Below are 26,894 nucleotides of genomic sequence, written 5' to 3'. Positions count from 1 at the left end.
GCTAAGGGGCTCCCTTGTAGAGAAGTAGGTTAAGGATCCCAAGTTGTCACTGCAGCAGCTCAGGTCACTGCTATGGCAAAGGTTTGATCCCCAGCATGGGATTTTACACAGGGCCCCCACCATCAAAAAAAGTTTTAAAGTTTGGCTTAGAGAAGAGTATTTAGATTATTCTCATGAGGGGGTTACTTTCACCAGGGTGAAAAGACCCTGAAAGCCATTCATACTTTTCAGGACTTACTCTTTTTTTTTTTTTTTCTTTGTCTTTTTGCCATTTCTTGGGCCGCTCCTGCGGCACATGGAGGTTCCCAGGCTAGGGGTCAAATCAGAGCAGCATCTGCAGCCTACACCACAGCTCACAGCAACGCCGGATCCTTAACCCACTGAGCAAGCCAAGGATGGAACCCTCAACCTCATGGTTCCTAGTTGGATTCCTTAACCACTAAGCCACGACGGGAACTCCCAGGAATTATTCTTCAAAGCTATTTTTTCAAACCTTTAGATTACTTCCAACTATGGTTAAGCAAAAATTTCATTCAGTGTTAGAAGCTTAAAACTTCTAAGCAAATTATTTGGCGTGAGAACTTCAGATACAAAAAAAAAAAAAAAAGCAGCTGTCAAGGAAATATGAGTCATTCAAAAAAGCAGCAAACAGAGTTCATGCGGTGGTGCAGCAGAAACTAATCTGACTAGTATCCATGAGAATGCAGGTTTGATCCCTGGCCTCGCTCAGTGGGTTAAGGATCTAGGGTTGCAGTGAGCTGCAGTATAAGTTGCAGATTCGGCTTGGATCAGGCATTGCTGTGGCTTAGGCCAGCAGCTTCAACTCCGATTCTACCCTTAGCCTGGGAATTTCATATGCCACATGTTTCGCCCTAAACAGACCAAAAAAATAAAAATAAAAAGCACCAATAACTCCTGATACGATTTCTAATAGTAATGAAATACTGCTGAATTTACTACTTGTTTTAATTGCTTCTCAACGTTAAACTTTTCCTGGACCCAGAACTCCAAAAAATACGAAGCACAGCTCTCTTCCTTCACTTACTTTCAGAATCTGTCTTTTCCCACTACTCCTGTACGTATACCATCCACTTTAATGAAACTGTAAACATCTGCTGTATTCTGAAGCAACTTCACCCTTACAATATAACCTTTGTCCACCTCTTTCTATTCAATGAAATCCCACATATTTTCAATAAGGACCTTCTTCAAATGCTACCTACTCCTGACTCTTTCCTAAAGCTCCAGATGGAAACCTCTCATGCCTGTCAAACCCTAGAACTGAACTTAGGAAAGGCTTAACCTGATTTTAGGAACAAAATCTCACACAGGCTTCCGAGTTCAGCAAAGCGGAATAATATATAACCTCAAGCCCTCTAAGGAATAAGGCTGTACTTTAACACGTTACAAGTAAGACAAAATCTAACCAGCACTAAGGTACAAAAATTAATCAATAATGTATCCCATTTTACTGTACTTCGATACGAAACCACACTTCCATCTTTCAATATACGGTATAAAATGATCACTAAATTACTTAAACGTAGGTTTAAAAGTTTCTCCACATAAGGAAAAAAGACTTAAAGTTTTTATCTCCGCTTTTGAGCAGTTTTTAGCTTGTAAAACAAACGGGTTGTAGGAATTTGTTTCCCACCAAATATTTCCTATTGAGATAGGGAGGAAATTCCTGGAAAACAAAGGCATGGAAGGTACCTTATGACTTAACGTAAGTAAAAATATAATATTTCTGATGGCTCTACTTGCATAGTGAGGCCACGTGCCTGGAACTCTAGTGGCCCCAAGAATGTCGGGAGATTATAAACTCGGAGGAATAAGACACTGATCGACCCAGTGCGACAGCTCAAAAACGCAGCAGCAGCAGCAGCCAGTTACCGGGCTGCAGCAGGCAGGCAGGTGGCGCTGCCTACGAGCGCCATGAGCCCAAGCGCCCATGATGGCGGCGAGGGTAACGGCCACTGTGGGGAGGAAACACCCCCCCCCCTCCGCGCGCACAGGATGTCGCGCCCGGCCTACGAGCCCCACACCAGATCCGCCAGTGGTGCCGCCTTCCCCTCTCCGACACCCCCTCACGGGTTGTAGCGGAATTTTTTCTTCAGACACCGCCTTCAAGATGGCGGCTCCCCCTCCCGGCAACCCCTCCCAATGGTACCCTGCAGCGGGCGTAAGTCCGCCGCCATGTCGTCCCCCGTCCCTCCCCCGCTCGCTCATATTTACATAGCGCAAAACGGCCCGGCAGGCCTACGGCCTTCACCTTACGCCTGCAGCCTTCGCCTATGTGCCAGGCCTCACCCCCGCTCGGTGCCCCAGGCCGGCAGCTACGCCAACCCGAGACCCCTTAGCCGCCTTTCAGGCCACCGGGCGACCCTCCCCCAACCCCCGCCCGTTTGTTGAGCTTGTCTCAGCCGCCGCTCGGGGCACCCGGGCTCCTCCCCAGGCCTAACTGCGGCCTCCTTGGGGCCTGCTCAGCGCCTCGCGCCACACCGCCCGGCCTACCGCGGAAAGGCTCCACGCAGGCCGCCCACCAGGCCGAGATCAGGCCACCCTGCTCGCACCAGGCCTCACGGCCGCGGCCGCACCCCAGACTCACCAGACCCGGGTGCGGGCGGTCAGCGACGGTGACGGGTGCTGCAAGCCGGCCTTTCTCTGGAGCGTTGGGCCGGGCTCCGGCTGGTGGGGCGGGCGGAGGGAGGGAGGAGGGGCCGAGCTCGGAGCTAACAAAAACGGCCCAGCTCCCCGGCACGGGCCTGCCGTCAGCACGTCACGTCACCACCCGGGAGAGAGACCCAGGAAAATCCGGAAGGGTAGATAGGTCCCCTCCTCTGCCCCGTGGATCCCGAGGCGCCTCGTGCCGAAAGCGCGCAGGGCCCGCCACCCAGAAGCCCACTGGCCTCGCTGCGGTGGGGTCTCCGGCGGCCCGAGTTACAACGTTCTTTTCCCCTCCTCCCCGCTCCCGCCCGCTGCCGCCGCTCACGCGCCACTGCCGCTACCTCGGTCGTAAAGTCCGCGCGGGGCCGCGTTCTGTCGATCCCGCAGAGAGGGAGGCGGTTTGCACCTGGTGGGTCTCCGCGCCGGGTCCTGACCAAGGTGCCTATTCGAGTTATTTGCAAGCCGTCAGAATTCTGCTTACAGTATATGTGTGTTCTGCATCCCTGCAGCTGCAGAAGAAATTTTAGTAACCCCCTCCGTACCTGCCTTCATTTAAAGAAGAAAGAAAAAAAAATCTGAAACAAAGTGAAAATAACCTTGCACTAGGATGCTGTGGGCGAGAGGAAAAGAAGAGTTATTTTACAACGAACTTTAATTTTTTTTTAAATAATGGAATCCTTAATTGTTTTGAACGTAATGGTGCAATACATTAAAGTGGTGGACAATGACTATTAGAGGTAGCTTGTGTTTGAGGATTTGGGAGCCCGCTGAAAGGTAAGTCTTGTGTACTTATTTCATAAATAATGATTTTTCTGCATATACAGATAGAATTGGGAATTTTTTTTTATTTTTTAGCAACTGCATAAACCGTTCTTTAAAAGTTAAAAAGGTCTAAGAGACAAAAAGGAAAATATATTTGATTAAACAGTTAACATAAGTTCCAAAAATACATTATTTTGTGCTTTCATTATTTTAAATTTCTATGCTATGCTCCATTCTGAACTTGGGATCCAAACTTCCTTTGAAAGATACTAGTTAAAAGGCAAAAAGTGGCTTTAAATCTACATTAATCTGGAAACTGACATGCTATACTTTCTCAGTATGACTAAGTAGTAAACGACAGTTTAAATTACAAAGAATACAAAAATTGTAGACCTAAGGAATTCACTAGTGGCTTGACAAGTTAAGGATCCCATGATTTTCACTGCTGTGGTTCAGGTTCCATCATTCCTACTAAAATTTCCACAAGCTGTGGACCTAGGCAAAATATAAAGAAGAGAGCAAGGGAGCAAGAGAACCAATACAATACTGGTATACAAATCTCTTTTTATGTAGAGGACAAATATATTTTAGTTTCCTATCATACACACTATCAGAACTCCCAGAATGTGTGTTCTTCCTTCATACACCTTAAAATCATGAAATGCTTTAGAAAAGGAAAGATAGGAGTTCCTATCGTGGCACAGTGGAACAATCTGACTAGGAACTCTGAGGTTGTAGGTTTGATCCCTGGCCTTGCTCAGGGGGTTGGGGATATGGCATTGCAGTGAGCTGAGGCGTGGTTAGAAGACTCAGCTCAGATGTGGTATTGCTGTGGCATAGGCCAGCGCTGTAGCTACAATTAGACCCCTAGCCTGGGAACCTCCATATGCTGGGAGTGCAGCCCTAAAAAGCCAAAAAATAAAATAATCAAATATAATGAGATTTTATTTTAAAAAGGAAAGATAAATGTATAGTAAAAATAACCTCTGAGAAGTCTCTTGATGAGAACTTCCTCTCAATTTTCAGCTTTTTTTTTCCTAGGTAACTAGATTTTTTTTTTCAGAAATCACAAAAGACAACATGTCTTTATAGAAAATTACAAAAGTCTGTGCTGGAATATATTTCACGAGGTGAATAAAACAAATACTTTTCAAGTAAAAAAGAACTAGCTTAAGCTCAAATATAATTAATGTAATTTCAAAATAAATGTTTAAATATTTTCTAAGGCCTTGTTTTATATTGTGCTCTACATTGAATGGGCCTGACATCACCCTTACAACTCTAGCACCATGTCAGTATTATTGTTAGATCTCCCATGATTACAAAATATGCTAGTAAGACCATCGTATAAGGCACTAGGAAAGAGTGGCCACATAATAAAAAGATATTTCCTCATTGCAAAGATGAGAAGTAGTTTAGATAGTGATGTTTTAAGAAGAGCCTCTGGAAATTGACAATACATAATATACAGTAGACACAGAAAAACTTATGACAAAATTCAACACCCACTTTTGATAAAAACTCTTCAGAAAGTGAGCATAGAGAGAGAACCTACATTAGTATAAAAGCCACATATGACAAGCCCACAGCTAACATCGTTCTCAGTTGTAAAAAGCTGAAAGAATTTATGCTAAAGGAACAAGAAAAGGATGTACACTCTCACCACTATTATTCATCATAGTTTTGTAAATCCTAGCCGCAGCAATCAGAGAAGAAAAAGAAAGAAACCCAAAATGGAAAAGATGAAGTAAACTATCAGTTTGCAGATGACCCTAATAATGACATTACCAGAAAACTGTCAGAGCTCATCAATGAGTTTGGTAAAGTTGCAGAATATAAAATTAATACACATACAGAGTTCCCGTCAAGGCGCAGGGGAAATGAATCCAACCTAGGAACCATGAGGTTGCGGGTCTGACACCTGGCCTCGCCTAGTGGGTTAGGGATCCAGCATTGCCATGAGCTTTGGTGTAGGTCGCAGACACAGCTCAGATCTGGCTTTGCTGTGACTCTAGTGTAAGCCAATAGCTACAGTTCCAATTGGACCCCTAGCCTGGGAACCTCCATATACCGCAGATGCAGCTCTAAAAAAGACAAAAAAACAAATTTTTTTAAATAAATTAAATGAATACATTTAATTTAATCTCTTGTGTTTCTGTAGTCTCACAAGGAAAGATCAGAAAGAGAAATTAGGGAAATAGTCCCATTTACCATGCCATGAAAGAAAATAAAATGCCTAGGAATAAACTGACCTAAAAGACAAAAGAGCAATCCTCTGAAAACTATAAGACACTGATAAGAGAAATCAGTGATGCCACAAATACAAGGAAAGATATACCATGCTCTTGGATTAGAAGAATACATATAGTCAAAATGACTATACCACCCAAGGCAATGCTTAGATTCAATGCAATCCCTATCAAATTACAAATGATATTCTTCACAGAACTAGAACAAAATATTTTAAAATTTGTAGGGAAACACAAAAGATCCCAAATAGCCAAGGCAACCTTGAAAAAGAAAAAAATGGAACTGGAGGAATCAGGCTCACTGACTTCAGACTATACTACAAAGCTACAATTATCAAAACAGTATGGTACTGGCACAAAAACAGAAATAAAGATCAATGGAACAGAATAGAAAGCCCAGAAATAAACCCAACACCTGTGGTTGATTAATCTACAACAAAGGAGGCAAGGATATACAATGGAGAAAAGACAGCCCCTTCAATAAAATAGTGCTGGGGAAACTGGACAGCTACAAGGTAAAAGAATGAAATTAGAACACCCTCTAGGAGTTCATGCCGTGGGTGCAGCGGAAACAAATCCAGCTAGGAACGATGAGGTTTCAGGTCCGATCCCTGGCCTCACACAGTGGATTAAGGATCCAGCGTTGCCATGAGCTGTGGTGTAGGTCACAGAGGCAGCTCAAATTCTGCATAGCTGTGGTTGTGGTGTAGGCCAGCAGCTGTGGCTCCAAATGGACCCCTAGCCTGGAAATCTCCGTATGCCCTGATGCAGCCCTAAAAATTAAAAAAAAAAAAAAAAAATCTCTTTGGCATAAATTGCAACAATATCTTTTTGGATCTACCTCCTAGAGAGATAAAAATAAAAATCAAACTAATGGGACCTAATTAAACTTAAATGCTTTTGCACAGCAAAGGAAACAATTTTTTTTTTTTGTCTTGTCCTTTTAGTGTCGTACCTGTGGCATATGGAGGTTCCCAGACTAGGGGTCCAATTGGAGTGGATCCTTAACCCCCTGAAAGAGGCCACAGATCAAACCTGCAACCTCGTGGTTCCTAGTCGGATTCATTTCAGCTATGCCCGGATGGGAACTTCTGAGGAAACAATTAAAAAAAGAAGAAGACACCCTACAGAATGAGAGAAAATCTTTGGAAATGGAATAAATCAACAAAGGATTCATCGCCAAAATACACAAACATTGCATGTACAGTTTCATACCAAAAAAACAAACGGCTCAATAAAAAATGGTCAGAAGATTTAAATAGCCATTTCCCCAAAGAAGATGGATAGCCAAAAGCATTTGAAAAAATTCCCAGCATCACTCATTATTAGAGAAGTACACATCAAAAGTACAATAAGGTATCCCTTTACACAAGTAAGAAAGGCCATATCAAAAAATCTACAAAAAATAAACCCTGGAGAGGGTGTGGAGAAGAGGGAACCTTCCTACACTGTTGGTTGGAATGTAGGTTGTTATAAACACTACGGAGAATAGTATGGAGTTTCCTTAAAAAAACTGAATATAGAGCTAGCATATGATACAGAGATACTACTCCTGGGCCTCTACCCAAAGAAAACCATAATTTGAAAACATACTTATAACCCAATGTTCACTGCAGCACTATTTACAATAGCCAAGACATGGAAGCAACCTAAATGACCATCAACAGAGGGATTTATAAAGAAGTTGTGGTACATATATACAATGGACTACTACTCAGCAGTAAAAAAAGAATGAAATAATGTCATTTGCACAGCATGGGTGGACCTACAAATTATCATACTAAGTAAAGAGAGTTGGAAAGAGACAAATATCATATGACTTCACTTATGCATAGTATCTAGTAAAAAATGATACAAAAGAACTATTTATAAATATAAATAAAAACAAATGCACAGTTTTCAAAACCAATCTTAGGATTACCGGGGGGGAAATTATAGGGGAAAGGAAGAATTGGGAGGATAGGAATAACATATACGATAACATATTACATTTAATAATAACATGTATTAAATAAAGATAATCTCCTGTATAGCACAGGGAAATCTACTCAATAGTTTGTAATAATCTATACAGGAAAAAAGAATGGGCATACATATATGCATAACTGATTCACTTTTCTGAACATCTAAAACTAATACATTTTAAGTCAACTATACTCCAATAAAAATTTTTTTAAAGAGACTTAACTTTTGATAGGATTCAAGTAAAGGATGGCCTAATTTGTTAGATAAACTTTTATTAGAATTCAAGAAAGATTATTCTATAGATGACTATACAGATGAAGTGAACTATATTACAGCAGCTTTTTAAAAATTGAATTCACTTGTATTTCAAATAGATTTATGGATAGCAGTAAGGAAATACCAGTATATGACAAATCATTGTACCAGAAGTACACATGATTTAAAATATAGGAATCTTATCTTAGTCTTGAAGATTTTTTTAGCTTCTACTCAGTATCCAGTTCAAAAGACACTTTCACATTTTTAAGTATTTGTTACAGCAGCACCCCACTTCTCAATACCCAAAATCTTTATTAGTCAGTGTTCTCCAGTGTTTTGTTTTAATGACTGCACCTGTAGCATATGGAAGTTTCCAGACTAAGTGTTGAATCAGAGTTGCAGCTTGCTGCAATGCCAGATCCTTAACCCACTGAGTGTGGCCAAGGATCAAATGCACATCCTCATAGATATTCATTGGATTCTTAACCTGTCGAGCCACAGCAGGAACTCTCCCATGTTCCCCCGTTTGGACCTACAACAAATAGACTACCAGTTATTCCTACAGAAAATAAAAGAGGAGGAATTCCCTCATGACTTAGTGTGGCATTGTCACTGCTGTGGTTCTGGTTACAGTTGTGGCACAGATTTGACCCCTGGCCTAGGACGTTATGCATGTAACAGAGGTGGGGGATGAAAATAGGGGGATTTTCTGCAGATCAGCAGAGAACTGCTATTCACAGTCTGCAGTCATAGTGGGCCATACACAATCCCAGTACAAGAAAAGGAGATTGATTTTATAGAGAGGGGAATAAAAAAGAGAGAGAGAGTAAACAAAGAATCTGTGACTTTACATCAGCTGAGTTCTTACCAGGACAGAAGAGGACTCTTTCCTCTTCCTGTTTGGGACTACTATCTGGGCAGAATGTGAGAGCTCCTCATTTTGGTCTCCCAATTTCATTTTATTCAGTTTCTATTTACTAAAATTTCACATCTCCCCCCAACGTTTTTTTTTTTTTAGTTTTTAAGTTCACACCTGCAGCATATGGGAGTTCCTGGGCTAGGGGTGGAATCAGACCTACACATGCCAGCCTACACCACAGCCACGGCAACACCAGATCCAACCCACATCTGCAGCCTATGCCACAGCTTGGAGTAATGCCAGATCCTTAAACCTGCATCCTCACAGAAACCACATGAAGTTCTTAACCTGATGAGCCAGAAGGGGAACTCCTCACATTTCCCTTTTTTTTTTTTTTTTTTTTTTTTGGTCTTTTTGTCTTTTGTCTTTTGTTGTTGTTGTTGTTGTTGTTGTTGCTATTTCTTGGGCTGCTCCCGCGGCATATGGAGGTTCCCAGGCCAGGGGCTGAATCGGAGCTGTAGCCACTGGCCCACGCCAGAGCCACAGCAACGCGGGATCCGAGCCGCGTCTGCAACCTACACCACAGCTCACGGCAACGCCGGATCCTTAACCCACTGAGCAAGGGCAGGGACCGAACCCGCAACCTCATGGTTCCTAGTCGGATTCGTTAACCACTGCGCCATGACGGGAACTCCCACATTTCCCTCTTTTGATCAACATTTTTCACCCAAACATTGAAGATCAAGAGGCAGCTTTCCTAGTTACTGTGGTTTTTGACCCTCTGCATTAGGAAACTTCTTTTCTGGGTGTTTTTTGTTTTTGTTTGTTTGTTTGTTTGTTTTGTTTTTTTAATATCAGAGAGGGGGTACCAGTTGGAAAACATTGAGGTCATATTCCAGCAACAAGGAGGGGTAGGAAGAAGAACTCTCAGCCAGTTTTTATTCAAAGCTTATACGTTAACCTAGCTCATAGACACTGTAGACCATCTGAAGTATTCTGTCACCATCAGAGGCTTAGTGGCAAAATTACTTTAGGTCTGATCTGGATGTCTTCAGAAAGCTGTCTCATCAGATATCATCCCCTTCGAGTCTGGGAAATCCTCACTTTCAGGTCACCATTTGGTATGCAGGGTTTGGTTCTTTTTTTTAAATCGTGCTTTTTTTTTTTTTGTGCTCATGAATCCAAGGGTCTATTCCCTGGAGATTGATGTCACATGATGGCTTACACGTACCTGATAGAGGCCTTACCATTTAGTTGAAGAGAGTCTTTCTGAAGGTGTCTTTTCCAATGGAAAAAATCTCCAAGTTGCAAGATGTGGTGTGTACCTTCCTTGAGTACACTGTGAAAAGATTTCTCTAAAAAAACACAGCTTTTTGGGAGTTCCCGTCGTGGCGCAGTGGTTAACTAATCCGACTAGGAACCATGAAGTTGCAGGTTCGGTCCCTGCCCTTGCTCAGTGGGTTAACGATCCGGCGTTGCTCGGATCAGGTGTTGCTGTGGCCTGGTGTAGGCTGGCGGCTACAGCTCCGATTAGACCCCTAGCCAGGGAACCTCCATATGCCGCAGGAGCAGCCCAAGAAATGGCAAAAAGACAAAAAAAAAAAAAAAAAAAAAGAAAAGAAAGAAAGACAGAAAAACGCACAGCTTTTTAAAATAGAAACAACTAGACCTTCACAGTGTTGTAGCATTTCTGCTTTTGCTGGTTGTAGATCAAAAGAAGCAGAAGTCAAGAGAATTATGCACTCTGTGACTACCTTAAAAGGTTAGAGTTTATGAGTACTAACAAGGGTACTGATATGAGCTTTAAAGGGACCTGTAGCAATGTTTTTGGCTAAAGTATTTGAGAAGACTCTCCAAATTTTGCCAATTGAGTCTTAATAATCTCATTAGTATGCTCAACTAGAAGGAAGGATTGTAGTTGTGGTTGTAGGCACTACATACCTATTGCAAAGCCAGCCAAGTAGCACAGACTTGTACCAGCACCCAATGAGTAAAATGAGTTTCTTGGTTCTATGAAGTTCAAGAGGAGTTTCCCAGGGAAAGATGATCTTTCCCACAGAAGAGGCAGGAGTCTATCTACAGGGGAAACTTCACACTATTTTAAAAAAATATAGACCATTACTGAAATATATTTATTTCCACAAGATAGAGGAAGTTATATAAAATCCATTTACCAGATCTTGAGTGGTCAATAAGGAAGTTAAAATATCTGTGAGCATTATAATCAGGCTCCTCTCCTTGGTTGTATTTCAGACAAATTAGACAAGTAAGCTAGACTCTTTGTGAACTTGTTAATGTTTCTCCACAAACATTTGTTTGTGAATGTTATCATTTTTATTAGTAGACCACTGGTTTAATGCATGTACAGTGGTAAGGAGTGAGAATTTTACAGATGTCTCTATAATTCTATAGAGCCTTCTATTTTTTTAAATCAAATCAACAAATGTTAAATTTCCAATCCTATTTTTCTTTTTCTGAGGGCAATTTCTGAAACTTTTCATGTGAGTTTTTCTAAGTTATTATTTAGGGAAATATTCCTTTGAACCATAAGCGATACCTGGCTGCTGTAGGTCCCTTTAAGGAAAGCACTCCCTATGAAAATACCAACAGGTGCTTTACCTTATATTCCAGAGAGCAGGTTTAGAATGCCCTTGAATCTTAATAGCCACAGCAGCAAGTAAAATATGGCATTCAGTAATTCTTGGACATAGAGTCCATTTGAAATTTTACTTCCACTGTAAGGAAAGAAATTATGTTGATCCCACAATCATGTACTTCTCCAAAGGTATATCTACCAGTGTAAATATTGGCAGGTTTGTCCTTATGTAAGACCACACAATTCAGCTTGTTGGTCTGAAGTAGCTATAGATAAAGTTGCTGCTTCAAGAACATAAAAAGTAGTTGCAATAGTACACCCAGCACAATATCTGCCATTGTCAACTTTTAAGTAAAAACCAACTCTGAGGAGTTCTCATTGTGGCGCAGTGGAAACAAATGTGACTAGTATCCATGAGACTGTGGTTTCAGTCCCTGGCCTTGCTCAGTGGGTTAAGGATCCAGCGTTTCAGATCAGATCCCACATTGCTGTGGCTGTGGCTATGGTGAAGGCAAGCAGCGGTAGCTCCCGTTCAACCCCTAACCTGGGAACTTCCATATGCTATGGGTGTGGCCCTTAAAAAAACAGAAAGAAAGAATAAAGAAAACCCAACACTGCCGCAGGAGAAATTAGTGTCACCCAATAGAATTTCCTTAATCATCATAAGGAGTCAGCAGTTATCAGCATTGAGGGACTTAGTAAGGGAGGATAAAAAGGAGCAGATTAGGAGTTCCCATCATGGCTCAGTGGTTACAAATAAAACTAGGAACCATGAGGTTTCGGGTTCAATCCCTGGCCTCGCTCAGTGGGTTTAGGATCTGGCATTGCTGTGAGCTGTGGTGTAGATCACAGACGCCGCTCATATGTGGCATTGCTGATGGCTACAGCTCCGAATTGACCCCTAGCCTGGGAACCTCCATTTGCTGCAGGTGCGGCCCTAGAGAAAGGCAAAAAGACAAAAAAAGGAAAACAAAAAAAGGAACAGATTAAAGCTATTACAACATAGAAGACTTATATAACAAGCAAAATCTAAACAAGTGAAGACTTACCAAAAGGACAAGACTACATTGGCAGTAAAGCAATCAAGAAATGCAGTGTGATGAGAATTCTGGAGAATGCCTGAGGTAAAAAATTAGTTAAGGGAAATTCTAGAAATATTTCTTAGTGGTCTTTACCAAAAAAGTAAAGGGAGTAGTTATTTTAAACTCCAGAGGTTATCTTCATGCCACAATTCGAATTGCTGGGTATAGCTGGGTCCATGCTAGTCTTGTGTTTTTTGGGTGAATATTCCAAGTGCATTCCCTCCTTTTTAAACACTAAAAGAGTAGTTGGGATTCCCAAGGGGAGATGGATTCATCAAACTCTCTTAATTGAATTGCTGTTATTCCTTCATAGACATTTACCCATAAAAGAGAAATTTAGAATCCATTTTCAGCAGTTACCAACTAGTCCAAGAGAGACTCATAATTACCACAAAGTCTTGGGTTTTGGGAAACTTGGGGTACCATGAAGTCTACCTGGGTTATGTGTAGCCTTTGTTCCAATATCAGAGGTCCTAAATATCAAAATTTTGTTTGAGTAACTGCAATTTTTCTTTGGCAATCTTGTATCTCTTTAAGGCTAAAAGCCTTAGCAAGTATGCTGTCTTCCTATGAGGAGGCTTGAGAAGGAGATAAAGTGATTCAGCCACATATTTCAATAAAGCGGTTCTAGGGAACTTTCTATCAACCATCCAGATCAGCCTCCAGGATCTGTGAGAAATAAGAATTTGGAAAAACTTTTCACTTTTTTATTTTTTGGCCACACCCCCACATGTGGAAGTTCCTGGACCAGGGATGGAACATGTGCTTCAGCTATACCACAGCTGTGGCAACACTGGATCTTTAACCTACTGTGCCACACGGGAACTTCCACTACTCGGTAAAACCCCAAGTCATTACTGTCAGTTGAATTGTTTTCTTCCCAAGTGAAGGCTAGTTCTTTAACTGGAATACTACAGAAGGTACTGCATAACTCAGTTACAGTAAGGGACTCTCTTTGCCTCAGAATGGATGTTAGTAATACATGATGGTTGTCAAGTATAACAACGTTTTTATTGCTATGAGGTCCGGGACTAAACTTCAATCTCAGCCCTTGGGTTTTCTCACTGATAAAATAGGAGAGTTATAGAGGTTAGAAAAATGGATAATGAAACCTTGATTCTGTAATCATCTTTAGGACTTGATGGGTTCTTTACTCATAGAATATTGACTAATTTGGGGAAGAGATCTTGAGGGGTCTGTTTGAACCTTGATGAGTGGTATGCTATGGAATTTGGCAATAACAATTTGAGATTTTGCCCACAGGAAGGTGATAGCTGATTCAATAGGGACAAATGATTAGCTTTCCAGAATTAACTATAGTACCTTCAGAGATGGAGCAAATACAAGACGTTGAAGGGGCATTTAATTCATCTGGTTTGTTACTTTCACTACTACAGTCTAAATATAGAATTATTCTGGAGTTCCTGTGGTGGCTCGTTGGTTAATGAATCTGACTAAGAACCATGAGGTTGTAGGTTTGATCCCTGGCCTCGCTCTGTGGGTTAAAGAATCCATCATTGCCGTGAGCTGTGATGTAGGTTGCAGATGCAGCTCGAATCCCACGTTGCTGTGGCTCTGGCATAGGCTTGGCAGCTACAACTCCGATGAGACCCCAGCCGAGGAACCTCCACATGCTGCGGGTGTGGCTCTAGAAAAGGCAAAAAGACAAAAAAAATAAAAAAATAAATAATATATATATAGGATTATGCTTCCTTTTGGGGAGAAGGACATTCTAGCAAAATACTTATCTATGAAGTTTCAGACTAATAAACAGAAGTGGAAGAGTGAAGGAGAAAAGAAAATAGCACATCATATGCTTCTCAAAGAGTGTTAACAAAGGGAACAAATTCAGAGGAGGAACCTCTTGAGGTTCTTTAGAGTTCACACTATTTGAATGGTTTAGTACTCCAGGGTAGGGGTTTTTATTTATACCAGTGCAATTGAACACCAAGAATGTGGTCTCACTGTCAGTTATGACTGGAAGAGACTTAGTCTTTTTAGAAGGTGTTTCTAGAAAGTGTTTCCCCAAGCTGCTTAAGAGGGAATATTGGGAAGAGCCCCTTGTTCTTTGGAACCCCATGGTTGAGAAGTGGGAGGATTTTGGGAATGCTGCTTACAGGGCTGAGGTGTCTCAGCACTTAATTTTTAATAATTTCAAATGTCCTGGATCTTTGCAATAATAGTTGAAACTAGAAGTGTTTTTGTTTCACTCAGATGCCTTCATTTCATGTAGTTATAAATTAAGGATTTTAGCAAACTTCCTTTAGATGATTTACCTGGAGATCAAGAGAAATGGTTTACCAGATTAACTAAATCTGGGTGGATATAATTTCCCCTACCATCCTGTTTTTAATGTTTTTGGTTTTGTTTTTTATTTTTAGGGCCAAATATGTGGCATATGGATGGTCCCAGGCTAGATGTCAAAACAGAGCTGCAGCTGCCAGCCTATGCCATAGCCAAAGCAATGCAGGAGACATGGAAGCCCTGTCTGTAACCTACACTGCAGCTCATGGCAATGCCTCACAGATACTGAGAGGCCAGGGATTGAACCTAAGTCCTCATACATACTATTTAGATTTATGCTGCACCACCATGGCACCTTCATCCTTTTCTTTTTTACTAGGAAGGAAAAAAATCCTAGTTCAGTCCACTAGTAAACATAGAGTTATCATCTACCCTCATGGAAATAAGGGTAAATAAAAAATAGATAAATAAAAAATAGAATTTTCTTTAAAAACCATCTGAAGCCAATTGTAATGATGGGTTCATCAGATTTTTTGTAAGTAAACCTGAATTTTGCTCCAATCAGCAGGCTTTGGAAAAGCCCTATGAATTTCTCCGTGAATTTGTTTACTTATTATTTGAACCTATTCACGTAATGTTAAAATACTCCCCACCCCACACCCCCAGTTGTATGTATAAAGACCTTTCAAACTTTGGCAATTATCAGTTTTCATCTGTTGCTAGGTTGGCCTTCACAGCATATGAATAACTGATTTAAGTCAGAGAAACCAGATTGATAAATTTGAATGAATATATTAAGTTCTTACCAAACCTAAGAATGTTTAGTTAAACAGAAAATCTTTGACCATGGCTTGCAATTCAGCCTTAGTTCAGGGACAGTAAGAAATTAAAGGTTTAGGAATTTCCACTGTGGCTCATTGGGTTAAGAACCTGACAGGGGTCTGTCAAGATGTGGGTTTGATTCCTGGCCTCGCTTAGTGGGTTAAGGATCTGATGTTGCTGAAAGCTACAGTCAAGTTTGCATATATGTCTTGGATCCAGCATTGCTGGGGCTGAAGTGTAGGCCTATAGCTGCAACTGTGATTCAACTTCCCGCCTGGAACTTGTATATGCTGTGGCTGTGGTTCTTAAAAAAAGAAAGAAAGAAAGAAAGAAATTAAAGAGTTAGCCTCTGGATCCTCAAAAGACTTAATTTTAAAGGGGCAGGTTCTGATAGGTACAGAGGAAAAGAGGGTGAGGAGAGTTTCAGGGAAAAATTAAATTGGGGAGAATATTAGTATAGGGAATCTGAGTGCAGATTTGAGGCACAGGTAGGTGTGGAAGGAAAGGAGGAAGACAGAACCAGAAGCAGAACCTGAGGCAAAGAAGCCAAGGAAGAGGAGCCAAGGCTTGGGGAGCCATTTTGTCTTTCTTTATTGTTTGTTTGCTTCAGGTAATCTTACACTCTTTTTTTTTTTTTTTTTTTTTTTTTTTTTTGCACAGAGGAAATCTTAGGCTCCCGAAAACTTTTGGAAACCTCAAAATATCAATTGAAATAGAGATTCCACTCAGTTCTGAAAATTTTGGAGTTATTGTAGTCCAATTCAGTTTTAAGAAAAGTAAGTTTAAAAACTTCAAATGCTGTCCCTAATGGCCACTGATATTCCAAATTGCTTTTGGTTATGTCAATCCACTTATATAAATATAAAGGAGGAAGAACTGAAGTTTTTAAACATCAAGTTGGCAGTTGTAATGGAGGGAGATACCCTCAAAATATTCAGACATCTGGGATCCCATTTCTCAAATGTTTTTCTCTAGAGTAAGAATAACTTTCCAACAGTCTATATAATTCAAAGAGCTTACAGCTCAAACAGCTTAGAATTCAAACAATTCAAAAAACACCTTATTTGAACACCTTATTTGAACACCTCAAAAAACTCATATATTCCAGAGAGCTTACAAGTCAAACAGCTTGAATAGTTCAACTATTTCAATCAAACTGCAGGCTTAATATCAGTCATGTGTACCGGAAGAACCAAGATGAAGGCTTCTCAGTTCAGTTACCACAGAACAACCCCTATTCCAAAAGGAGTGGACTGAAAGTTGAACCAGTGGAATTCGTATGCAAGCCTGATTTCAAAATTATACCAAAGTAACAAGGGAGTACTTGCAGGCAGAACAAGCTTTAACCAGAAAGGACAAAACTTTAAAATAGATCCTGAATAAAGGCTGAAAAGCAAGGGTACATTAGTTCAAATCCAGGAGATAGACATACCTTCAAACTCGAGGCTGGCAAAAAAAGAAGTAGGCTGTAATGGATTCAATGTTCCTACTTAGTCACTGAGTCCTGGAGCTGAAATGGACAATACTAACAGCCTGAACCTAGCCAGAACAGGAACCCAAATACTGGGACTTGAACCCAGGCAAAACCCAGATTGGGACTTGAACACATGGTTTTAAATTAGAATCACTCAACCAGTATCTGGACTTTCCGAGGTTCGGGTTCTTTATGCCTCCACGCAGAAGGAAATCAGTGAGACAGGTGATAGGCATAAATAAATTTATTAGCATAGGATGCTTATGAGAGATGCAAGTGGGCAGGCAAGGAAGCTCTGCCCTGAGGATTCAGTGGGCTACAGTTTTATCTTCCAAGGGGAGTGGGGGTGGGAAAAGCCAGCCTCTTCCTTTCTGGGAGTAGTAGCTCCTCCTTAGTAACCAGTAAGATGGGTATTCAGATCTTCAGGAGGGTGGCTCTCAAATTCCTGCCCTTTGTCTGAATGTGAATGCAGGCCTCACCCCCCATCCCCCACCCCATTGCATCCCACCAATGAGCTCAGGCAATTCTCAGACCTCCATTAATCAAGAAAGCCTGCCTTGTTCTGATGGCTTTCTTGAGCAGTTATTAAGTTACAGTGATCTCCTAATGTCCCTTAAGTTTCCTTCTTTAACTATGGTCCTTTATTAGGACTTCTACAACTACCTGTGCCTACTCCATCCCTATCAGAACCACTGAGGGCTGTCGGGGCGGGGGGGGGGGGGGGGGGGTTCTTCCCTGGTCTCCATGTAGCCCACCAAAATGTTGACACCATGCACCCCTTCTCCCAAAGTAGACTGCCAGTTTTTTTCCCTGGCAAATATTGTTTTATTCAAAATCAGCAGAGAATAGAAATTCATGATCTGGAACCACGTAGGCAAGCCATGAAAAGATCCGCCACACCAAGAGGAGACTTTTGTAGACAAGAAAAGGAAGATGCAATAAACACAGAGCTCTTCACCAGGTGCGTCCTTGCCAGGAAAGAAGAGGACACTTTCTTCTTCCTCTTGGGCTCTTCATCCTTAGAGTGTGAGAGCTCGCTTCTGGTATGCCATCTCCATTTCATTTTTTATACATTAAAAAGAAAAATAAGGAGATCCCTGTGACTCAGCAGGTTAAGAATCAGGCAAATGAAGCACTACAGCAGCTCAAGTTGCTACTATGGTATAGTTTCAATTCCTGGCCAGGGAAATTTCATAATCCAAGGGTGTGGCAAAAGAAGAGTAAGAAAGAGAAGGAGAGGGAGAGGGAGAAGGAGGAGAATGAAAAAAAAGAGTATGAGAGAAAGAGACAGAGATAGAGAAAGACAATTTAAGGAATTGTCCTAGGAGAATGAGAGACATGGTAAATCCAAAATGTACAGGGTAGGCCAGTAGGCTGAAGAATAAGAGAAAGTTAATGCTATGGTTTGAGTCTGAATGCAATCTTTTTAACTGATTGACAAAAGCCCATTCACATTATAGATGGTAATCTGCTTTCCTAAAAATAATCTCATTTTAAAAAACACTTTCACAGAAAAATGTCAAATACTGCTGGACTAAGTATCTGAGTACTTTGTCTTAGATGAATTGACATCTAAATTAACCATCACTCTGTGTCTAGCAAAAGTTTATTATTAAACAGTGGGTGAAGTTCATATTGTGTTGTAACTTTTGAATTTGTAAAACAATATCAAGTATCAATTTTAACCTGCATATTTAAGAGACACTTACTCTATGAATAAAATTAGTTTAAAATAATGACTGCCAATTAGGTGACTTTCAAGCAGTATTTTCACACTTCTTAAATAGATATTGTTTAATTAATTTCTGAAAATCATCACCAGCTGAACTATAATTTATGGTTATAGGTCACAAAAGATGGCAAATTAGCACAACTAAATAGGTAAAAATCAATATAGGAAGCCTAGAAAATGACCAGTGGCAATAAGTACCACATTACTCAGATTAAGGCTTTTATATATCATTTTCCACAAAAAGAAAACAGATTCCCTTGGAGTGGCAATTCACTGGTGAGGACATCTTGTAATACAAAATTAAGGAAAAAAAATGTAAAAATCAGATTGTTTCTAAAGATGTCATAACCCAGTAAGAAGAGGCTTCCATTTGCTAAAGATAAAATTTGTATTTAAAAAATAGTGAATACATGTTATTATACTTGTAAAACCCATATAGAATGCAAAACAGCAAGTGTAATTCCTATTAAAAAATGTATACTTTGGGTAATGATGACATGTCAATGTAGGCTCATCACTTGTAATAAATGTACCATCTGCTGTGGGATGTTGATAGTGGGGGAGGCTGTGCATGTGGGAATCTCTGTACCTTTTTCTTAATTTTACTAAGAGGGAATTCCTGTTGTGGCATAGCAGTAACAAACCCAACTGGAATCCATGAGGATGTGGGTTTGATCCCTGACCCCGCTCAGTGGGTTGAGGCTCTGGTGTTGCTACATGCTGTGGTGTAGGTCAAACAAGCTTGGAATTGCTGTGGTTGTGGTATAGGCCAGCAGCTGGAGCTCTGTTTCGACCCCTAGCTTGGGAACTTCCGCATGAAGCAGGTGCAGCCCTAAAAGCAAAAAAGCAAAAATAAAAATTTTTCTGTGAACACAAAACAACTCTATAAAATACAGTTTATTTAAGAGGAAAAAAAAAAGAGTATTAACTGAAAAATTACCTAGATGGTTCAACAGAAGTGCTGCTGAACTGGAGAGTAGGTCAGTTGAAATTATTCAGTGTGAGGAGCAGAAAGAAGATTCAAGGAGGAGTTCCTGTCATGGTGAAGCAGAAACAAATCCGACTAGGAACCATGAGGTTGTGAGTTTGATCCTTGGCCTTGCCCAGTGGGCTAAGGATCCAAAATTGCCATGAGCTGTGGTATAGTTCACAATGAGGCCCGGATTCTGCATTGCTGTGGCAGTGGTGTAGGCTGGCGGGTATAACTCTGATTTGCCCCCTAGCCTGGTAACTTCCATACACTGTGGGTGTGGCCCTAAAAAAAAAAAAAAAAGCAAAAATATATAAATAAATAAATATATAAATAAAAAATTAAAAATCATTGCAATTCTCACTTAAAATAAAAAATTTTTAAATGAAAAAATATAGATATAAAAAAAGACAATTCAAGGAGCAGAAAGATATTCAAGAAGCCTGTGAAACAGCAAACACACACATTGCACGTAATGAGAGTCTAGAGTCTAGGAAGAGAGGAGGAAAAAAAGGGAAGAAATTATATTTGAAGAAGTAGGCTGGAAAAAACCTAACATGTGATTAAAGGTGGAAATTTACAAATTAAAGAAACTCAAAAAGCATCAGAATAAAATAGTTCTTCACCAAATATATTATAATGAAATTATATAAGCCAAAGCAAATATTGAAGACAGAAAAACAGAAGCAACTCTTGAGTTACAAGACTCTCCAGTAAGATTAACAGCCCATTTCTAATCAGAAAAACTTTAGGCTACATGGTAGTGAGATGGTATTTTTAGAGTGTTGGAAAAAAATTAAAATGTCAATGGTGGATTTTATAACCAGTAACCATTGCTGAAAATGAAGGAGGAACTCAATCCTAGCAGGCCTATCCTACAAGAAATGCTAAGAGAAGCCAATCAGTCTCTAATAAAAGGATACTATCAAGTAATCTGAAGCCATTCAAAGAAATAGAGAATACTGGTAAAGGTAGCTATATCAATATATCATTATCAGTAGTACTGAATATATTATTTGTGACTCTTCCATTTTTTTTCCTAGGACTTAAAAACAAGTGCATGAAACAGTAATCATAAATCTATGTTAAAATCAATGTATAAAGATATAATTTGTGATAATAATAGCATAATGGCATAGCAGAAGTAGAGGTGTTTATAAAAAGTTTTGTATAAACTGATAAACCATTTAAGAGTATTGTAAATTTAAAATGTTAATTCTAATCCCCAAAATAACCATCACAAAATTTATATATAAATTAGAACATCACAAAAACTTAATTTAAAAAAGTAAACTAAACTAAAAGAAGGCAGTAATCGAAAAACTGAGTAACAAAAAAGGCATAATAAGGCATATAGAAAACAGATAGAATGGCAGAAGTAAGCCCTTTTTAATTGGTAATTAAATTTAGATAAATTAAATGTAGATAAATTAAACTTTCTAGTTAAAAAGCAGTGATGAACGGAGTTCGGGTTGTGGTGGAGTGGTTAACAAATCCGACTAGAAACTGTGAGGTTCGATCCCTGGCCTTGCTCAGTGGGTTAAGGATCTAGCATTGCTGTGGCTGTGGTGTAGGCTGGCAGCTACAGCTCTGATTTGACCCCTCTCCTGGGAACCTCCATATGCTGCGGAAGGGCCCTAAAAAGAAAAAAAAAGATGAAAAAAAAAAAAAAAAAAAAGCAGCTATGAGCTGATGAGCAGAATGAATACACTCATACGCTGTCTATCCGAAACTCACTTTCAGTCAAATAGGTTGAGCATAAAAGAACAGGAAAAAACAGAAAAGAATTAGAGTGGTAATATGCATGTTAGACAATATAGATTATGTGAAAGACTGTTACATGAGTTGAAGGATATTATGTATGAGGGTAACAGTCAATAAATCATGAATATATAAATATTATTAACTTAAACCTATCAACAGAGGCTTCAAACTGATGAAGAAAAATGTTTGAAATGAAGGGAATTGACATTTTACAATAACAGTTGGTAACTACAATATCCTATTTACCGTAGTGGATAGAACACAATGAAGATCAACAAGCAAACAGACCTGAACAAAAACATAAAACCAACTAGATCTAAAGCTGCATATAGAACACATGTCCAAACAGCAGAACAGACATTCTTCTCAATGGAACAATGAACATTTGATTAGAATATGTGCTAGACACACAATAAAACAAAAATTTTACAATAGTGAAACATAAGAATTTTTTCTTAAACAATAACATAGAGTGGTTTCATTCTATTGTGGTAAAAAGAACATGTTTTTTAATTTCGATTCCTTTAAATTTACCTACTTTTATTAAATTTTTAAAAATTAAAGCCTATGGCATTTGCAAGTTCCTGGGCCAGGATTCAAACCTGCACCACAGCAGTGACCCAAGCCGCTGTAATGACAATGTCAGATCCTTAACCTGCGGCACAAAAGTAGAACTACTTAATTTATTTTATTTTTAAATTTTTCTTTTTTTCTTTTAGGCTGCATCCATGGCACATGTAAGTGTCTGAGCCAGGGACTGAAACCAAGCTGCAGCTGCAACCCATGCTGCAGTTGTGGAAATGCAGGATGCCTTAACACACTGCAACTGGATTAAACCCATGCCTTTGCTGTGACGTTAGGCTGCTGTAGATTTTTTGTTTGTTTGTTTTTTGTTTTTGTTTTTTGTTTTTGTCTTTTTGCCTTTTCTAGGGCCACTCCCAAGGCATATGGAGGTTCCCAGGCTAGGGGTCAAATCGGAGCTGTAGCCGCTGGCCTACGCCACAGCCGCAGCAATGCTGGATCCGAGCCGTCTGCAACCTACACCACGCTCAGGGCAACGCCAGATCGTTAACCCATTGAGCAAGGCCAGGGACAAAACCTGGAACCTCATGGTTCCTAGTCTGAATCGTTAACCACTGCTCCACGACGGGAACTCCTGCTATAGATTTTTAATGCACTGCAGCAAAGAGTTGTGGTACAAAACAGAGGGAACTGCTATTTTTTAAATTTTTTTGGTAGCCTAGCTCAAGTTATGCCCTAGAGAATGTCTGATATGCACTTGACAAGAATGCATATTCTGATGTTGGGCAATGTGTTCCAGCAGTGTCTTTGGCTTATAGTATTTTTCACATGTGCTGTTTCTTTATTGATTTTCTGTCTACTTGTTCTACTCCTTACTGAAAGTGAGGTACTAAAGTCTGCAAATGTTATTTATTTTTCAATGATTTCTTCCTTCATTATTGTCAGTTTTGCTTCGTGTATGTTCATGTTCTATTTTTAGAAAAAAAAATATAGAATGCAGCAAAGGCAGTGATCAAGGGAAATTTATAGCCATAAAATCCTACATTTAAAAAAATTTCTCAAAAGAGTTTCCATGTGGCACAGTGGGTCTAGGATATAGTTTTGTCACTACAGAGACTCGGATCACTGCTGTGGTGCAAGTGCAATCCCTGGCTTGGGAATTTCTGTGTGCCTTGGGTACAATCAGGAAAAAAAAAAAAAAAACCCTCAAATCAGTACTCTAACTTTACACCTCAAAGAAAATTAAAAAAGGGAAGAACAAATCAACCCCAAAGCGGACAGCCCAAGATAGAGCAGAAAAATAGAGAAAATCATTTAAATCAAAAATTGTTCCTTTGAAAGATGAGTAAAATTTACAAAATTTTAAGTGGCCTTATTAAAAAAAAAAGAAGCCTCAAATGACTACAGCAGCAAAGAAAATGGGGACATTACTAAACTCTTCTTCAATTTTTCCAAAAAATGAAAAGGAAGCACTTCATAATTCATACCACAATGCCAGCATTACCATGATATCTAAACCAAACAGACATCACAAGAAAATGATAAATCAATATCCCTCAGGATTACCAAAGCCAATAACCTCAACAAACCTAATCCAGCCAGCACATTAAAATGATTGTACACAAGATCAACTGGTATTAATCAAGGAATCTAAGGATGGATCAAAGTATGATAATAAATCAATGTAACATACCACATTGTTTTGCGGTGAATTTATGTCCCTACCCCTCAACCTCAGAATGTGACTGACTTTGGAAATAAAGGGCCTTTAAAGAGGTGATTAAAGTGAAATAAGGCCATTGGGTGGGACCTAAATTTATCTGACAGTTATTATTATTATTACTTTTTTTTTACTTTTCAGGGCTGCACCTGTAGTATATGGAAGTTCCCAGGCTAGGGGTTGAAATGGAGGTGTGGCTGCCAGCCTACATCACAGCCACAGCTATGCCAGATTGGATGTGCCCTGCAACCTATTCCACAGCTCACAGCAACACCTGATCCTTAACCCACTGAGCGAAGCCAGGGATAGAACATGTATCCTCATGGATACCAGTCAGATTTGTTTCTGCTGAGCTAGGACGGGAACTCTGCTGCCTGGTATTCTTGTAAGAACAGGAAATTTAGACAAATAAATACTAGGGATGCACAGACACAGAGGAAAGATCTGAGGACAAAGTACCATGTGGACATCTACATGCTGTTTTTACTAGCCCAAACAGTGTAACAGTATAACAGTATCATATCCCAACAAATGATGCTGAGATATCTGGTTGTCCAAAGAAAAAGAATCATATCACACACACAAAATTAACTCAAATGAGTTTAAAACCTAAAATTTAATTCTGATCTCTTCGCACCTTTCATCAATACTTCAAAATTCGGAGTTCCCGTCGTGGCGCAATGGAAACGAATCCAACTAGGAACCATGAAGTTGCGGGTTCAATCCCTGGCCTCACTCAGTGGGTTAAGGATCCGGCGCTGCTGTTAGCTGTGGTGTAGGTCGCAGACTTGGCTTTGATCCTGCATTGCTGTGTCTATAGCATAGGCCAGCAGCCGTAGCCCCAGTTAGACCCCTCGCCTGGGAACCTCCATATGCCACAGGTACAGTCCTAAAAAGACAAAAGGCAAAAACAAACAAACAAAAAAAGAACTGCAAAATTCGACCTAGTTTTCCACACTCTACAAAAGCACATTTTCCCAGGATATATTTATTTTGAAGATCTTGTTCCTTGATTAAATGTATTCAATTAATACATCTGCATAAACAAATGCTTATAGTCCTTTGGATATGATCTTTTTCTGTAAAAGAATATAAATATTAACTATAGTGTGAACACACACATGAATAAGACTTTTTTTTTTTTTTTTTTTTTTTTTGGCCACACCTGAGGCATGCAGACATTTCCAGGCCAGGGATCTAACTTGTGCTACAGCAGTGACAATGCCAGAGCCTTAAAACTTAGGCCACCAGGGAACTCCTGAATAAGCATTTTAAAAATCGCCACCCCTAAATGTAGAGTAAGGTAAGATTTTATAAACTTTTTACCTTTATTTTTTTCCACTCCCAGGTCTAAAATCTAGTGTTTTAGACTCATTTAAGAGTAAAGTGAAATTGGAGTTCCCATCATGGCACAGTGGTTGATGAATCCGATTAGGAACCATGAGGTTGCAGGTTCGATCCCTGCCCTTGCTCAGTGGGTTAACGATCCAGCATTGCCATGACCTGTGGTGTAGGTTGCAGACGCGGCTCGGATCCCGCGTTGCTGTGGCTCTGGCATAAGCTGGCAGCTACAGCTCTGATTTGACCCCTAGCCAGGAAACCTTCATATGCCTTGAGAGCGGCCCTAGAAATGGCAAAAAGAAAAAAAAAAAAAAAAAAGAGTAAAGTGAAATAAAGAGTCCCTGGAGTTCCTTTTGGGGCTCAGCAGAAATGAATCCAACTAGTATCCATGAGGATGGCGGTTCAACCCCTGGCCTTGCTCAGTGGGTTAAGGATCTAGTGTTGCCATGAGCTATGGTGGAGGTTGCAGACGCGGCTCAGATCTGGTGTGGCTGTGGCTCTGGTGTAGGCCAGCAGCTACAGCTCTGATTAAACCCCTGGCCTGGGAACCTCCATATGCTGTGGGTGCAGCCCTAGAAAAGAAAAGACAAGGAAAAGAAAGAAAGGAAGGAAGAAGGAGGCCCTTTTTTATGAAATTTTATTATTCTGAATAATTAGACTCAAACAAGCCAATGGCAAATACAGAAGAAATCATTATCCAAAGTACTGTTTTCACCATTGATGACTTTTCAGAGAAAATGTTAAAGAAAAAAACAATAGAAAAAGCTACTATTTTTCCCTTCTTGATTATCCTTTGGAATCACCATCTCCTTTTAACCCAGTTTTAAAGATTTAGATACTTGGTAATATCCACACAGAACAAACAGTTGAGCTTCTACTTCCCATATTTCAACTGTATAAGTCCTTCCAAAAAAATCAAAAAAATAATTCATACTAAATTCTAAACTAAATGTTTAGGAAAGTTTATTTCAAAAAAGCTCTATATATCCTCCCAATGACCTTACTATAGGCCAAGTATTACTTTAAATATGGAACTTATGATTTATACAGTGTCTGTGATTTGTTGGTAAAGAACCAATAGGCTATGACCTAGTTATGCTATAGAAACCAAACTTACAAGTGTTTTTGCTCATCTTATTTTTTTTCTCACACAAAGGAAAATATTGTCACCTATGGAAGTAAAAGAAACAAAAATTCCCAAATGCTTTACTTCTGCCTAAAATTACAGTTGAAATCAAAGGCCAAAGATGAAAAGATACTTGAGGTAGATACTAATCAAGATTATGCTAGGGTAGCTATACCAACAATAGGTTTAAGTTTTATAACAGACATTTATATATTAAGTTATATTAAGTTATTTCCTTAAGCTGAAAAATGCCCTTAGTCCACTTACTCTCAATACATGTAAAACCAAGACCGATAAGCAGAAAAGGAAACCAAGGATTCCTCCATTAAAGATCTTTTATTTGTCTTTTTAGGGCTGCACCTTTGGCATATAGAAGTTCACAGGCTAGGGGTGGAAAAAGAGTTGTGGCCACTGGTCTACCCCAAAGCCACAGACAGCATCACCAAATCTGAGGCATCTGCGACTTACACCATAGTTCATGGAAAGGCCGGATCCTTAACCCACTAAGGGAGGCCAGGGATTGAACCTGAGTCCTCATGGATACTAATCAGATTTATTTCTGGTGACCCATGACAGGAATTCCTTCTTTTTTTAAAATCTTTTTGGGGCCATACCCTCGGCATATGGAAGTTCCCAGGCAAGGGGTCAAATTGGAACTGCAGCTGCTAGACTACACTACAGCCATAGCAATGTGGTATCATTAACCCACTGAGCAAGGGCAGGGATCGAACCAGCATCCTC

At 39.9% G+C, this 26,894-nt stretch overlaps 2 protein-coding genes across 11 annotated transcripts in view; one reads left to right on the top strand and one right to left on the bottom strand.

Moving 5' to 3' along the window:
- Positions 1-3,126, bottom strand: part of LOC100624329 (zinc finger X-chromosomal protein) — a 60,911-nt gene extending 57,785 nt beyond the window's left edge. For 6 of the 10 annotated variants that reach the window (XM_021080934.2, XM_085009008.1, XM_021080935.2 and 3 more), the window contains exon 1: positions 2,609-2,666. The gene's annotated coding sequence lies outside the window, so the exon portion shown is untranslated. Of the gene's footprint in view, positions 1-2,514; positions 2,667-3,008 lie in introns of those variants that run through there. The other 4 variants (XM_021080936.2, XM_013991057.3, XM_021080938.2 and 1 more) reach the window with 2 other exon arrangements.
- The window catches only part of LOC146394363 (uncharacterized), a 28,064-nt gene continuing 3,366 nt past the window's right edge, over positions 2,197-26,894 (top strand). Inside the window, exons 1-2 of the mRNA XM_085009131.1 lie at positions 2,197-2,328; positions 2,361-3,441. Of these exons, the coding sequence (XP_084865257.1) occupies positions 2,197-2,328; positions 2,361-3,194 (966 nt within the window). The 3' untranslated portion in view covers positions 3,195-3,441. The remainder of the gene's footprint in view (positions 2,329-2,360; positions 3,442-26,894) is intronic.

Source organism: Sus scrofa, chromosome Y (genome assembly GCF_054392235.1).
Source record: "Sus scrofa isolate SSC_HxYL_T2T_F1_AM1 chromosome Y, Sscrofa_HxYL_maternal_Yorkshire_Landrace_v2.0, whole genome shotgun sequence".
Lineage (NCBI taxonomy): Eukaryota > Metazoa > Chordata > Mammalia > Artiodactyla > Suidae > Sus > Sus scrofa.
The sequence above is the reverse complement of the archived record's forward strand: the minus strand, read 5'-3'. Positions and strand labels throughout refer to the sequence as shown.